This window comes from Lipotes vexillifer, unplaced genomic scaffold, assembly GCF_000442215.2.
Source record: "Lipotes vexillifer unplaced genomic scaffold, Lipotes_vexillifer_v1.1 scaffold410, whole genome shotgun sequence".
NCBI classification, from domain to species: Eukaryota; Metazoa; Chordata; class Mammalia; order Artiodactyla; family Lipotidae; genus Lipotes; species Lipotes vexillifer.
Window position 1 is genome coordinate 1760946 of NW_006794028.1, and position 16602 is coordinate 1777547.

Sequence of the window (16602 nt, forward strand, 5' to 3'; positions counted from 1 at the left end):
GCAGTGGATCAAAATAAGGTTGGCTCCTTAGCTCACCGTGCAGGCTTTGTCGTGGCCGCCCTTGCGGTGATCTCCCGGGTTCCACCGGGCAGGTGGGCTGCTCATCACTTCCCACTGCCGGCCGTGGTGCAGTTCTGTGCAGTTAGATGCCAAGCCAGCTGCTGCCCTGGGTTTCCTCTCCTTCCCGTGACTCTTCCTGCAGCCCCTCCCAAGAAGCATGGGGAAGTCACGTGCTCCGGAAGTGTGCCTGGAGAAGGATGTGTGTGACTGGCCTTTCTTTCTCCCTCTGACCACCCGCTCTGTCCTTGCTCCCGGCCCTTGTCCTGTGCACATCGGTCTGAAGCCCTGTGCGCCGTCAGAAGGAAGCTCTCATGCCAGGAGTTGGTGCTTTTCTTGAATCTGATACTGAGAAAGTATGCATGTGAGTGTTTTCTTTTTTTGTATTGAGTCTTAACTTTTAAAAACTTTATTTGGATATAATTTTACTCTTAGAGAACCTTGTAAAGATAAGGATAGTGCAAGACCCCCTGTGGACTTGGTATCCAGAGTCACCTATTTTTAACATTTGTCCTATTTATTCCCTCTCTCTTCTTGTGTGTGTGTGTGTCTGTATGTTTGTATAAACATATAAATTAGGGGAGGACCATTTGAGAGTATGTTGTCATCATCACAGTACTTAAGTCCTAAATGTGCAGTATTTTTTCCGAAGCGTAAGGATATGCTGTTACATAATTGGCACAGTTGTCAACCTCAGTCAGTTTACTGAGAAAACCCTTTGATCTACCCTACCCCTCATATGCTGGTTTTATAAGTTGACTTTACAGTGTCGTTCGTAACATTTCTTTTCCTTCAGTCTAGAGCCAGGTATTACCTTTAGTTGTCGTATCTTGATAGCCTCCTTTAATGTGGAACATTTCCACAGTCATTTTTTTTGTCCTTTGTGACAGTGACATTTTTGAAGAGTACAGTTCTATTTTAATAGGATGTTCCTCTTTTGGGGCTTTCTGATGGTTGCTTGTGATTAGGTTATTCCGTAGTGTGTGGTGAGGCATCCTTCTTGGCCTCTCATCTGGAGGCATGTGATGGTTGGTGATGTTAATTTCATTACCCGATCAAGGAATTGACCAGTTTCTCCCCTGTAAGTTTATTCTTTTTTTCCTTTGAACTAGTAGCTGTGAGTAGGGAGCTGTTTACGACCAAGCACATCCTCCTCAGCACAATTTCTCCCAGTTAATTTTTCTAATTTTTTTTTTAATTTAATTTTTTTTTTTGGTACGTGGGCCTCTCACTGTCGTGGCCTCTCCCGTCGCGGAGCACAGGCTCCGGACGCGCAGGCTCAGCGGCCATGGCTCACGGGCCCAGCCGCTCCGCAGCATGTGGGGTCCTCCCGGAATGGGGCACAAACCTGCGTCCCCTGCATCAGCAGGTGGACTCCCAACCACTGCGCCACCAGGGAAGTCCTTTTCTAATTTTTTATAAACTTTATTAGGTTATCTTAAGATAATCTTGAGACTTCAACTGGAAAGCAAATTTAGCTACCCCCTTTTGAAATGCTTTCTATAGCAAGGTGAAACAAACATAAAATCACTGTACATTCAAAAACTGAACAAAACAAATCCATAAAGATTCATTTTTGCCTAATCTAAGCTGTACTCCTCTCTTTGTATCCATTTACCTCATTAGTTAGAAAAAGAAGTCGTCACCATTTCACTGTGGCAAAAATTTTCAACTTTATCTCCTTCAGACAATTTCTAATAGAAGGTTATCAGGCATCAAAAATACCAAACTTTTATCAAAAGCTTAAGTAGGGATTAAAATTTTTACTAAGCAATTGAAATTTAAAAAAAACAGTTATTGTAAACACCGTCAGCTGATAAGGAGGATTTAGAAGGTAGTACAGGCATACCTCGTTGTCTTGTGCTTTGCAGATACTGCGTTTTTTTTTTACAAATTGAAGGTTTGCGGCCTCTTAAGCGTTCAAGTGAAAGGAAGAGTTGCACGTCTTTTCACTTTTCAAAAGCTGGAAATGATTAAGCTCAGCGAGGAAGGCACGTTGAAAGCCGAGACAGGCAGAAAGCTAGGCCTCCTGTGCCAGTTAGCCAAGCTGTGAACGCAAAGGAAAAGTTCTTGAAGGAAATTAAAAGTGAACACACAAATGATAAGAAAGCAAAGCAAGCTTACTGCTGTTAGAAAGAAAGTTTTAGTGTTTGGAGAGAGGATCAAAACAGCGACAACATTCCCTTAAGCCAGAGCGTAATCCAGAGCAAAGCCCTAACTCTCTTCAGTTCTTTGAGGGTTGAGAGTGGTGAGGAAACCACAGAAGAGCTTGAAGCCAGCAGAGGTTGGTTCATGAGGTTTGAGGAGAGAAGCCGTCTCCATAACATGGAAGTACAGGGTAAAGCCCCAGGTGCTGATGCACAAGCTGCAGCAAGTTCTCCAGAAGGTCTAGCTAAGATATTCATGAAGGTGGCTACACCAAACAACAGATTTTCAATGTAGAAGAAACAATCTTCTGCTGGAAGAAGATGCCATCTAGGACCTTCATAGCTGGAGAGGAGAAGTCCATGGCTGGCTTCAACGCTTCAAAGGACAGGCTGACTCTCTTGGTAGGGGCCAGTGCAGCTGGTGAATTGAAGTTGAAGCCAGTGTTTATTTATCATTCTGAAAATCCTGGAGCCCTTAAGAATTATGCTAAATCTACTCTTCCCGTGCTCTGTACATGGAATAACAAAGCCTGGGTGACAGCACATCTGTTGACAACATAGTTTACTGAATATATGAAGCCCACTGCTGAGACCTACTGCTCAGAAAAAAAGATTCCTTTCAAAATTGACAATGCCCCTGGTCACCCAAGAGCTCTGATGGAGAAGCCGGAGATTCATGTTTTCTTCATGCCTGCTCAGAAAACATCCATTCTACAGCCCATGGATCAAAGAGTAACTTCAACTTTTAGGTCTTATTATTTAAGGAATTTAAGGAATATATTTTGTAAGGCTATAGCTGCCAGAGATAGTGATTCCTCTGATGGACCTGGGCAAAGTCAACTGAAAACCTTCTGGAAAGGATTCACCGTTCTAGATGCCATTAAGAATGTTCATGATTCATGGGAAGAGGTCAAAATATCAACGTTAATAGGAATTTGCTTCCAATCCTCATGGGTGACTTTGAGGGGTTCAAGACCTCAGTGGATGATCCAGTGATTCCACTTTTGGAGGTTTATCCTAATGAGAGAGTCAAATGTGTGTATAAGGATATTCTGTGCAGCGTTTTAATAAAAGCCATAATATTGGGGAAAAAAAAAAGACCTCAGTGGCGGAAGTAACCACAGATGTGGTGGAAACAGCAAGAGAACTAGAAGAGGAGCCTGAAGATGGGACTGAACTGCTGCCATCTCAGGATACAACTTTAATGGATGAGGAGTTGCTTCTTATGGATGAGCAAAGAAAGAGGTTTCTTGAGATGGAATCTACTCCTAGTGAAGATGCTGTGAAGATTGTTGACATGACAACAAAGATTTAGGGTATTCCATAAACTTAGTCGATAAAGCAGTAGCAGGGTTTGAGAGGATTGACTCCAATTTTGAAAGAAGGTCTGTGGGTAAAATGCTGGCAAACAGCATTGCCTGCTGCAGAGAAATCATTCATGAAAGTAGGAGCCAATCAATGCGACAGACTTCATTGTTGTCTTATTTTAAGACATTGTCATGGCCACCCCACCCTTCAGCAACCACCGTCCGGATCAGTCAGCAGCTATCAACACTGAGGCAAGACCATCCACCGGCAAAAAGATTACGACTTGCTAAAACCTCAGATGATGGTTAGCAGTTTTTAGTAATAAAGTATTTTTTAATTAAGGTATGTACATCGTTCTTTTAGACATAATGCGATTGCACACTTTTTAGATGCACCAAGAAACTAAAAAATTCATGTGACTCATCTTAGTGTGATACTGGCTTTATTCTGGGTGCCTGGAAGCGAACTCCGCATCTCGCCAAGGTAAGCCTGTGCATTTTGGGATACCCGCTCCTGTCTTCTCTACTGTGTGCAAAGAGGTGAGCTCCTGGCAGAGGGTAGAGGCCCCTTCACCTGCAGGGCACATCTGCCAACTAAAGTGGGCCATTCTCTGTACGTGATAAAATGAGGTTGGTGATATTATTGCTCTGGGACCCCAAATATGTAGGGTTTTTTGAGTAATTGAAAGTAATATAATTAATCCAAAAAAATTAGCGTTTTTGTGGCTATACCTCTGTAGGGCCCTAGAAACTAAGGCGCTCTTCCTTCTCTCATTGGCGAGAAAAGTGGTTTCTTCATGGTTAGATGACTTTCTGAGACTCAGTTCTTTCCTTATTTCATGTGGAAACTGTGCAGATGGAATTGCCTACAGCGGGTGGCAGAGACCATGGAGTTGGGTGATACTGGGTCAGCCTCCCCAGCCCTGTCCCTTGGGAGCTCGGGGACTGGATGAGTCACTTACCCCCTGGCTTCCCTTCCTTAGTTGTAGAGCAGAGATGTCGATGTCCGCTACGTGAAGTTATTAGGACTGAAGGCGATCATGCTTGTAAAGTGTGTTAGTCCCGGCTGCTAGGAGGTGCAGAGCATAGGGACAGATATGGTTACTTTTCTTGAGAAGTTGAGGGAGGTGATGGGCGCGGTACCTTGGGAGGACATCACATCAACAGTCTGATTTGTGTTCGCTGGGAACGACGGACCCACGAGCCCAAATATCTAATCTGGTCCCACGGCTCTGGGGTCACGAGGGGGACTGGGTTCTTAATCCCCCTGGGCTGACAGTCAGCCAGCAGGTGCTGTTTCAGCCCCAGGGTCCTTATCGTAGCTTGGAAGATGCCAAGGCGCTCTGCGGTCAGGTGCTGGTGTGGAGCCGGGGGAGGCCCGTGGGGACATCCAGGAAGAGCCTCAGCACCAGCCTCCGGCATGTGGGTGGGAGCAGCTCTGCCCCACCTGTGCTCAGTGCTGCAGGGCGCACAGGGCCATCGAAACGTCTCGTCCTGGCCGCCAGCCTGGCATTTTACTCCCCGGGGACACGCAGTCGACATGCCACCAGACTGCCGAGGGATCCTAAAACTTTAAAGCTTGGAATAAACACACATAAAAGTCTAATTGGAGCCCTGCCTTACAGCTAATAACTTAAGAGGGTCGGGGAACTTGCTCGGCCTTGGCTGCTGTTTGCACCATTTGCCTTTCCAGCTTCCCCAGAACTTGTGGCTATTCAGGGGGCAGGGCTCCAGTTCTGTTGCCTACCTTCTGGCCAACGGCCGCCTGGTTCCCTCCCATCACTTTTGAGACTTGGCTGTCCCAGACAGGCGAGCTCAGAAGCCAGTCTTTGTCTGCTGTTTAAAAAAACACAAATGGCAACCTTAATAGCACTGGAAATACGTATTATTTAAATAATTCAGAATAAGGCAAAGGCAACTTTAATTAGCTTTTTCTTCGTTCAGTATTTTGGTTGAAGGCAATTGCTTATTTTATGTTTACATTTTCTTTGTATCCTTAAAAGTACACATAAGGATTAAACAAAGGACCAAAAGAATCACACTGTTTTTCAGCTCTCCAGCAAAGCTGATACAGAGGTATTTCCTTGTTGCTCTAAATTGATTTACTCTTTCTGGAAAACAAGCTAGCTGAATGTAACCAAAGCTATAAAATTATTCATAACTTCTCTCACTCCTGGCTGATCAACTTTAGGACTCTATCCCAAGAAAATATCTTCTCCCTCAGAACCAACATAGGGACTGAAATATGCTTTGCACAGAGAAGGTTTTCCCACTCTTTGTGACAGTGAAAATGTATAACGAGCTGAAATGCAAGCACAGGAGCAGAGCCTGGGGATTGGCACAGAGGACCGCAGTGATGCCACCTCAGTTGTCTTCTGCAGGGAGGGGATGCCTGGAGAACGGCTGCTCCCATAGGGTGTGCTCAGTGCTTTTAACCACGTGGCCCAGAGCCACCCAGAGTCCTGCACGGACTCCTTACTCCGTACCCACGGCTGGAACCCACGGCCGGAAACAGGGAAGCCGGAGCCAGGCTACTGATGGTTTTCAAACCTGGGCCCTAGTGCTGTACCCCTGTGTCTTCAACTCACAAGAGCATTTAGAATAATGGAAAATGGGGTGGATGGTCACTGGGTTTTTTTTCTGTTTCCTTTTAAAATTGAAACAATTTCTTTCCATATAGAAAGGAAACAATTCTGAACATAATCATAGTTCTTTTATTAAGCTCATTCATATATGTTCATGTGTTATTCAGAAAAACAGGCTGACTGTTTACAAGTGTCTGAGTGGCTTAGCCTCTGATATCTGTCTCAACTGAGCGTGAATAACTCAATTTTTCATTAAAAATCCCAGCCTTTTTGAGATTCCTATAGTTTCTGGATAAAGAAAGTCCCTAATTCTGGACAGAATGGGGATTTTATATAAGCTAAGGTTTTAAAATGAGCATTTCCAGTTGGTAGAAAATAATGTCTATGTGTGTGTCTGGAAGTTTAAATGATGTAGGTGAGCTCTCATTGGTGAATGTCGTAGAGAAAGGCAGGCAGGGTGGCTGTGTAGCCGTGTGCTTTATCGTGGACCTGCTCATGTGTATCTGACCGCCCGCGTACGTGCACCCACTAAATACAGAGCCATGGGTGTTCACTCATGCTTTGATGTTGTTTCTCTCGGAACTAACCGCTTTCAAAACTGTCGTTCTGATGTGCTGGAGTGGAGTTCTGTTTGCTGTGTAGATTGTAGCCTCCAGAAAGACAGCGTCCACAGGTATTCATAGTCTCGGGGGGCAGCAAAATGCCCCAGACACTACTTATTCAGAGGCAGGTCAGTTGGGATGGCTTGCTGTTGTGGGAGTGTCTGTTTTTATGCTGACACACGGGTGGCCGATAGCTGTTTTCTTTCTCCCCAGTTTGGCATTCTTTTCTTTTGGCTGCGTTGGGTCTTCGTTGCTGCACACGGGCTTTCTCTAGCTGCAGTGAGCGGGGGCTGCTCCTCGTTGCAGTGCACAGGCTTCTCATTGCAGTGGCTTCTCTTGTTGTGGAGCATGGGCTGTAGGCGAGCACCCTCAGTAGTTGTGGCGCACGGTCTCAGTAGTGGTGGCTTGCGGGCTCTACATCGCAGGCTTAGTAGTTGTGGTGCACGGGCTTAGTTGCTCCGCGGCATGTGGGATCTTCCCGGACCAGGGATCAAACCCGTGTCCCCTGCAGTGGCAGGCGGATTCTTAACCACTGCGCCACCAGGGAAGCCCTGGCATTCATATTTTGAAGAAAATGTTGAAATAGCAACTGACCCCTCACTCTCCCTCGCTTAGCTGCCCTGCCAGTGCAGGGCCACATCAGCTGCCTCAGCCCAGCTTTGCGCTGTTCAACTCCATGGGAAGGAAAAAGATGAATACAGCATCATCTCTGCTTCTAGCGGGGAGACGGGGTAGCTATGTGTATACAAACACACGCAGGTACACTCAGGTGAACGAGAAGTGCAGTAGCAACACAGAAGTCTGGGTGCCTGTTTAGACCTCTCTCGCACGACGACACTGGGCCCCTTCCTGGTCTTCTGCCAATAAACGGAGTGGAAAAATACGTTATATGTATTTGATAGTAAGCAGGAGAATTAAAAGAGTACCACTTATAGAAAAGTTTGAAAACCACTGCTCTAAGGCTTCCCTCCAATCCCATAATGTCTTTTCCAAAAGAAGTCTCCCCTGTCTTCCTGAATCCACACAGTGAGCAGCCTTTCAAGCACAATGTGTGATCCTGACTTTGAGTCTCAGCCTTTGGACAGCATCCCACCCCTCTGTGCACCATATGAGGCTCCAGGATCTGCCCTCAGCCCCATCTGTCACTGGTCACCACATGCACGCCACCCATGGCCACACTGTGTAAGAGCTTTGGTATTTAGAACTGGAGCAAAATCTAGCTTAACTTAGCCATTCATTCTGAGAATGTATTGATGTTAGTATTAAAGGAATCTGAGAACTTACAGTGAAAAGTACTTTGTAAATCAGCTTTACATACCGTTTTCAAAATAATAATTTATATAAAGATATAGAAGTGTATTTGTCAGTCAGCATTCACTGAAGTGCTTATTGTATGTTCTGTTGTGTCCCTGCTGTGGAAAAACTACTCAAAGTCCTATCAGCTTTCTCTGGGAAGGCTTTCTAGAGAGGACATGTGTATTAGTTCCCTGTTGCTCTGTAACAAATTACCCCAAGATCTAGCAGTTTAAAACAACGAACACTTATAATCTCACAGTTTCCCTGGATCAGGAATCCAGGAACAGCTTTGCTGAATGGTTCAGGCTCAGGGTCTCTCATGAGGCTGCAGTGCCCTGAGGCTTCCAAGTTCACAGTCATGGTTGCTGGGAGGCCTCAGATCCTCCCTGGCTGTTGACATGAGGCCTCAGTTCCTTATCACCTGGACCTCACCGTCAGCTGCCTGCGTGTCCTCGCAACATGGCAGGCATCTTCCCTGCGAGCAGGTGATCCAGGATAGGTGGTTGGATGGATGGATGGATGGATGGATGGATGGATGGATGGAGATTGAGACCAAGACAGAAACAGTAGTCTTTTTTGCGTGCTGTCATTCTCTGGTGATCACACAGACCCACCCTGGTACTGTGGGGAGGGGTCTGCACAGGGTGCATATCCCAGGAGCTGGGAGTCATGAGGACTCTTAGAGTCTGGCTGCCCCACCTTTTCCTAGAGGGGTCTTCAAGAACATAGTGGAAATGCATTGGTATAAAGTCACTAGCAGGGGAAGCTGAGATTAAAGGGCACAACGTGCTCACTTTTTTTTTTTTTTTTTTTTAACCAGGACTCCTTCTCTTTTCATTTTCATTCCTTTCCACCGACCCTCGTAGCGCAGATTGGGAAATACACAGGCATCTGGCCGCAGCGGTCACCTCCTCCCAGCAAACAGGCCATCATACAACTCAAAATCGAAAAAACTGATAAGGGCTCCCAGGCCTGCTGCCTCAGTTCTTTTAAGCCTGCCTATTTCCTGGGTGTATATAAATATAAAGCTTGGTTATTATCAGGACCATTCCAGAAGAGTGGAAATTGCCAGGGAAACTGGGTGCTCAGGGAACTGAGTTTTCTGGGTGCTGTGGTCTCCAAGGGAGCTCCCCTGGATTCTCCTGCCAGTTGATTGCTCTGGGTGGATGGAGAGACGGCCTCCTGCTTCCCGAAGTGGGGCTGCCTTCCCTGCTCTGACGGTCAGTTGGTGAGTGGCGGGGGAGGGGGACCCCTGGGCCTGTTGCCTCATGTGACCTGGTGTCCCAGTTAGTGTCTCTGTCATCCTCAGGCAGGTCACAGAGGTGGCCCGGGGCAGAGCGTGTGTGTCATCGACGAGGTGGGGAAGATGGAGCTCTTCAGTCAGCCGTTCATCCAGGCCGTTCGCCAGGTGCTGTCCACCCTGGGGACTGTCGTCCTTGGCACCATCCCAGTACCCAAAGGAAAACCGCTGGCCCTCGTGGAAGAGATAAGAACCCGAAGCGACATAAAGGTGTTCTGTGTGAGTGCCCCCGGGCCTCTCTACCCGCAGGCGCGGAGTGGGTGCCCTGAAACAGCGCGTGGTTCTAGATTCGCCTTTGGCTTTGAGTTAGTGGTACTTTTTCCTCTCACGGCAGGATACAGGTGAGTTGTAGAAGCGAAGTTATACCTCTGCTGGATGCCAAAGCAGACGTGCCTGCGGGGAGCCGCCTGAGGACCCGCCCCTCCCGCGGTGCCCTCCTCACCGGGCGCCGGGGCCTCACCGACACCAGCGCCTGCGCAGCAGTGCTCTGGGCCTGAGCGCGTCTACCCCCAGGGCGATGAGGGTACAGAGGCAAATGAGTGCCGTCTCATTTGAAAGGTTTCCCTTTGAAACTGGCCACCTCCTGCTTGTGGGGAGAAGCTGTGGCTACAGTTTGAAGCACAGTCTCCAGATGCTGTAGAGTAGCACCGTCCAGAGGCGCTTCCACTAGGGTGGAAATGTGCTGTCTGCACCATGCTGTGCCGTGGCCATTAGCCACATGGGACTATTGACATTTACATTAAACGGAATTAAATTAGAGAAATCTTTTCCTCAGTCACACTGGCAACATGTCACGTACCCAGCTGGTAAGACACCCTGCCCGGAACAGGTGAATCTGGCTTTGGGCGCGGCCCAGGAACCTGTCTTCACCAGCCCTCGGGGGCTCTGGGGCCCCTGCAGTGGGAGAAGCCCTGGGGCGGAGCACGTGGAGGACGAGTAGGTCAGGGGCAGTGTCTGAGCCGGTTGTCAGGGGCTCTGGTGGCACTGCTGGCACTTTGCCCGCAGACTTGCCCTTCTCTCCCGCTGTCTCTCTGTGCCCCTCTTGCCAGGCACTGTCCTCCCTGTGCCGCCTCGGTTGGTTTGCATCAGTGCGGCCACATCACCCTGCTTGTCCCGGTCCACCAACCCCCTGCCGGTGCCAGGTGAGACAGGGGGGCTGGCAGAGCCGCTTCTGTGGGAGGGCCGGGCGTGTGCTCTAGCTGCAGAGAGCCAGTGAGCGCCTCACTCCGCTGGTTACTTGTCCCAAGGGCCGGCTAGCCCCAGGGGGACATCCACACATTGTCACCCAAGTGTCCAGGGTACCTTTGGGGCAGTAGACAGCCGTTAGGGTTATTAGACCAGCCAGACTTGGAGAAATCTGTTTGTGCGTTGCTTCATTCGTTTATTCTCTCGCTTGCTAAATATGGATTGAGCATCTCCTGTGCGCTCGGCCTCACACTAAGTCTTGGTGGTGAACCAGACAGACCACGTCCTTGTCCTCGTGGAGCCGACATTCTAATGGAGGGGCTAGATAAGAGAAACGCAAGCAAGCATTTAGGCAATTGCAGATATGGATAAATGCAACACCAGGGCACTGTGTTCCCTGGGGACTGGCGGTAGGGGGGGCGAGGTGGAGAACAGGGGAGGCCTGAGAGCAGGCAGGGTCACTTCCTTGGTGGGCATGGGCCTTGTCTGCAGAGTTGTATGTCACCTCCTCTATCCGTTATTTCACGTGGCTTCCGTATTAGAGTTTTTGGTTGTGATTGTCGAGTTTCTGTGGAAATAGAGACAATGAATAATGAGAGATCATGAAAGACAATTAGTCTTCAGGTCAGACAGCTTCCAGGCTGGAGGACTGGGGAAGCGCTGATGCTAAAGTCCAAGGCCTGGCTGTCTCTGCAGACTAATAACCCAGCAGTGGGACTGCGGTTGACTCTTACGTCCAGAAACCAGTGCTGTACATTAAGACAACACAACATTTTCTCCTCTCTAAGCTAGGAGGTTATTCTCTAGGCAAGGTAATCCTGGCTCCTAATGATGTAAAGTGATTAGCTTCTGGTTAATTCTGTAAGCGACCCCGTTATTCTTGTCTTTCTTCTGTTCCTCTGGGGCTCATGTGATCTTTCGGTGCGTATTTTGTAAATGAAGAATTTCATTTTCCTTATCTGCAAATTTAGGGGCTGGATTAGATATTTCTTTGGTCCTTTCCCTTTCTAATATGCAGCAAAGTTACGTGAATTCATTTTTGAGAGCATCCTTTGCATCCGACACTTAGTCCATGGTATAAGCACACGTGAGGTGTATTCCCTTCCCTCAAGAAAAACAGACCAAGGGACAGTCCAAATCTGGAGGTGGGAAGAGAGATTTGTGTGAACAGGAGTAGGGAGAGTTGTCCAGAAGGAAGTGGTTCTTGGCTGGGTTTTTGAAGGGGGAAGTGGGGAAACAAAGGAACATTCCAGATCAGGATTATGTTATGTAAAATGTGGAGGGCAGCTTCCCTGTGCTGACAGATGATGTGGAGATGGGACTGAAGTCATGATATTGGGAAAGTATTCACGATAACTCAAAGGTTATTCACATTATCTAGACTGTTCTTCTTAACAGGGTCAGGTAAACAGAGCCTTACTTTTCAGAAAAACCCCTGAGGACACTTCCAGTCCTAGACAAAGTGGAACAGACACACTGCTCCCTGTCACTCCTCCTAAGTCAGATAAAAACCTTGGACGTTGTACGTAAAACAGACATAAGAAGACCTGAATGGTAGAGGGAAGAAGGCGCACTGGCCAGGGACCTCAGGACCCCAGGAACAGCACGTGAGACACGATCGGAAATCACTTGTCATGCCAAGAACCAGGAAAATCAGCCAGAGTGAGAGAAACAGCAGACATGCCAACAGCAAGACGTCATAGATGTTGGAATTATAGGGCAGAGATTTTCAAACAGCCATCATAAAAATGCCTCAGTGAGCAATTACAAACCCACTGGAAACAAATGAAAAATAGAAATTCTCGGCCAAGAAATTGAAAGTTTCAACAAAGATACAGAAGCTGTAAGGAAGAGTGAAGTGAGCATTTTAGAATGTAAAATTCAGTAACTGAACGCCAAAGTCCGTGGGTAGACCCACCAGCAGAATGGAGATGACAGAGGATGGAATCAGTGAACCTGAGGGTGAAACAGTAGAAATTGCCCAAGAAAGAGCAGACTAAAAAAATAAAATCCAGGGCCACAGGGACCTGTGGAATTCAGTAATATAGAAACTTCTATCCTGGTGCAGGTTCAGGCGTTGAAGCTTCTCTTCCCAAAAATTATGTTTCCCTCTCAGAAGTTTGGTTAAATGTTTTCCTAATTTCTTCTGTAGTTTAATGCCAAGTGTAGCCAATGAAAACTGTTTTAAATTTATTTCAATATTAGGTTATGGGAGACCACATGTCAGAAAACATTTAATGGTAATGTCAGTGCTGCAGAGACAAGAGGTGAAGACCTTCACGGGTCTAGATTCCAGCAGAAGCTCTCGTACTGCTTTCATCCTTCTCTGACTCACAACGTGAAAAAATATGTCTCTCCCTGCCTGTCGCTTCTAACAAAAAAATGTGAGTTTGGTCATGTTGGTGGCATTTCCAAAGCATATTTCACTTGATTTCCTGTGAAATCTCCCCTTCATGAAGATGCTGGAGAATGTTGTCCCCTGAGGGGACAGGAGAGAGGAGAGATGCCCGGAGTCTCAGGAACGGGGATTGAGCTGCCAGGGTAGCCACCAGTCCTGGGGCACCTGGGGGAGGTGCTGAGGTCCATCAGTGCATCGGGGACGTCACGGCAGCCTGGTGGTCATCAGTGAGACCTGGCAGGCCTTGTCCGAGGTTGTTCGGTTAGTAGGGGCACAGCCAGGATTCAGACCTCAGTCTGTTGACTCCCGAGCCTGAGCGTTACTGTAGCCCTGATGTGTGTTACCTTCGTGGGTAGGGGTGGTTCAGATGATTTGAAATCTAAGATCCCTGGAAAGTACTTGGTCTTTCTACTTTAGAAAAATGTTACTGTAACTAAAATCTGTTCTACTGTTCTGAATTCAGAGCCACTTAAACTTGTTTTTGTCCATAAAGCAGTTTTTCTTCTTTTAGTTTTTGCCCGTGGATTGCAAGATCACAAGAAAAATGGGAACTAGGTCCCAGCTTCCCTCCAATTTGGAAATTGTTAGACCTCCTCGTACTCTTCCTGGCCACAGGTTTTTTTTAACCAAGCAGGGTATAAACCATTTTCATCTCACCAGGAATTTGATGCTGTTTCTGGGTCACGGACTCCTGTAGGTACAGGAATGAGCATACACCTGCCAACCTTTAGGTCAAAAGTCAGTAGGCAGGGTTTTCTGTAGAAATTAACAAGCTAATCCTAAAATTCATATGGAAATTCAAAGGACCCAGCTCAAACAATCATAAAATGTTGGAAGACTCATACTTCCTGATTTCAAAACTTACTGCAAAGCTACAGGAATCAAGACAGTGTGGTGCTGGCACAGGGACAGACACGTAGATTGTCAGAATAGAGTTGAAAGTCCAAAAATAAACCCTTGCATCTGCGATCAACTGATTTTCAACAAGAGTGCCAGGACAAGTTAATGAAGAAAAAATTATTTTTCAGCAAAAGGTGCTGGAAAACTGGACATCCACATCCGAAAGAATGAAGCCGGACCCTTACCTCACATCAGACACAAAAATTAACTCAAAACAGACCATAGATCTACATGTAAGAATGAAACTATAGAACTCTTAGAAGAAAATATAGGAGTAAATCTCTGTAAACTTGGGTTAGGCAGAGTTATTTGTTCCAACACCAAAAGCACAAGTGACGAGAGAAAAGTAGATAAAGTGAACTTCACCAAAATTTAAAATTTTTGTGCTTCCAAAGGACACTGTCAAGAAAGTAAAATGACAACCCACAGGATGGGAAAAACTATTTAAGAATCATATATCTGATAAGGGACTTCGTGTATCCCAGAATACATAGAGAACTCTTACAACTCAATAATAAAACAACAAATAAACCAATTAAAAAAGGAGCAAAGAATCTGAAAAGACGTTTCTCCAAAGATAGGCAAATAGTCGATAAGCACATGAAAATATGTTGTAACACCATTAGTGTTTAGGGCAGTGCAAACCAAAACCACAGTGAGCTAGCACTGCACATTGCTGGGATGGCTATAATGAAATTAAAGGAAAGAAATGGAAAATAGTGTCAGTGAGGATGTGGAGAAATTGGAGGCCTCATACCCTGCTGCTGGGACTGTAAAAATGCAGCAGTTCGTCAAAAAGGTAAACGTGGGATCACCCTATAACCCAGCAATTCCACTTCTAAGTGTGTACCCAAAAGAATTGAAAACGTGTTGAAACAAAAACTTGTACACTGGTGTTCATAGCAGCCAAAAAGTGACAACCCAAATGTCCATCAACTGATGAACAAACAAACAAGATGTGGTGTACACACACGATGGGGCGTCACTGGGGGGAATGACGTGGTGACGTGTGTTCAACGTGGAGGAGTTTACGTCATGTGACACCAAGGGAAGGAAGCCTGTCACAGAGGATTCCACACTGTACGATTCCATCTGCACGAAATGTCCAGAATAGGCAAATCTATAGACAAAAAAAATTGGTTAGTGGTCGCCAACACCTGGGGGGAAGGAGTGAGTGTAGGGATTGAGAGTGAGGGTGATTGGGGGTGGGCGGGGAGGGCGTGATGAAAATACTCCAAATAGTGCTGATGATTGCACGACTGGGAATCTACTAAAAGCCACCGAATTCTGCCCGAGGTTGAATTTTTGGGTATATGAATTATAGCTCAGTAAAGCTATGCTGTACACTCACACAGAAGTCAGGACACCCAAACAAAGAACCATCACCTCTCCTTCCTCCTCCCGAGAGAAGTGGCGTTGCCATGGAAACAACCATCGCGCCCCTCCTGCCGCCTCCCAAGAGAAGCGGCATTGCCATGGAAACATAGTCCCATCCCATGGGCACTGGGCTCCCGAAAACCCCACTGGCAAAATAATTCTTGGTTTAGAGCCTTTAAACTTCAAGGGAAAGTAGGGTTAGAGGGTTTGAATTCATGAATGAGCCTATGTTTAGGTTCAATAAAATGAAATGGAGACAATATGAAATGGAGAGACTAGTAATACTTTTGTTATGTGTTAACGTATAATAATGAGCAGTGTCAAATTAATTTCTTTTTTCAATCCCCTGCTTATTTAAAACTTGTCAGGGTACTTCCCACACAGTTTCAAGGAAATGTATGTGGTTTTGTTTTGCTTTCTTGCACATAGTGTATACATGAATAGGCATTTTTTTCCCCTGCCTGTTCCTCTGTCCATATGTTCACAGCCTTCCTATCGTTACGGTGCCCAAGTCGTTGACTGGTAGGCCAGTCTTAGGCCCTTCCCTGGTCCCAGGAGGCTCAGAGCAACTCAGATGCCTAATGGGCCAGTGTCTTCATAATCTGTATTTAACCGCTCAGCTTTATTTCAAAGACCCTCCTCTGCTTAGACTATGATAAGCATTGATGGAGCACCCACCCTGTGCTAGACGCAGGAGGAATGTGACACAGCCCCGTCACCCTGGAACTCGCGGTCCAATTTTCTAGGGGCCCGAGGCCGGGCCCCTCCTGCAACCCCGAGCAGGGCACGGTGGGAGGAGAGGGCGAGGACGCCGGGGTCCTTTCTGCGGTCGTCCTCACCTCCTTTTCCCTCCCAGCCCCCAGTGCCCTCTTCTCGTTAACCTCTCAGGAAGGGCTCTCTGCACCCAAAAGTCTGGGGGTAGAATAAAAAGTAGACCAGAATTCTCCCGAAAGGGAAGCGCCCCTGAGTTGCCAGACGATGCTATGCTTGTTCTCGCATCTGAGAGTTTGTCTTGGCTGGACGAGGAACGTGGTCACAGAACGCTGTAAACGGCTTTGCATAAAGATCTTACTGCATAATCTTCAGAAATCATCTTAGAAAAATCCAAGAGGGCGGCAGAATATTAGTATTCTGTTCATCAGTTTTTAGTGAGAAGTCATCCTCAGCATGTGTCTTTTCTAGTTTTTATCGTTTGTTCCTTTTCTATGCAAGGCTTGGAGATGTTCTCTGCGCGCTGGGGGCAGGTGGACCCTGTCCCTGCTGCAGCCCCGCAGCTCCCGGGGGACGGTGGGCAGGGCTCCAGCAGGACACCTGCGTTACAGCGGAACTGTGGCCCTGCAGCTTGGCGGTGCTCTCTGGGGCTCTTCTCTTATCATCTCCGAGCCTCCCGCCTGTTAAATCCTGCTTCTCTGCAGGCCTCCGCTGGGCCACCTGAACAGCCTGCCCCC

The 16602-nt window shown here is 47.1% G+C and overlaps 1 protein-coding gene across 1 annotated transcript in view; it reads left to right on the forward strand.

Annotated features, from left to right (window-relative positions):
* The window catches only part of NTPCR (nucleoside-triphosphatase, cancer-related), a 36364-nt gene that overhangs the window by 16832 nt on the left and 2930 nt on the right, over window positions 1-16602 (forward strand). Inside the window, exon 4 of the mRNA XM_007466992.1 lies at window positions 9304-9513. Within this exon, the coding sequence (XP_007467054.1) occupies window positions 9304-9513 (210 nt within the window). The remainder of the gene's footprint in view (window positions 1-9303; window positions 9514-16602) is intronic.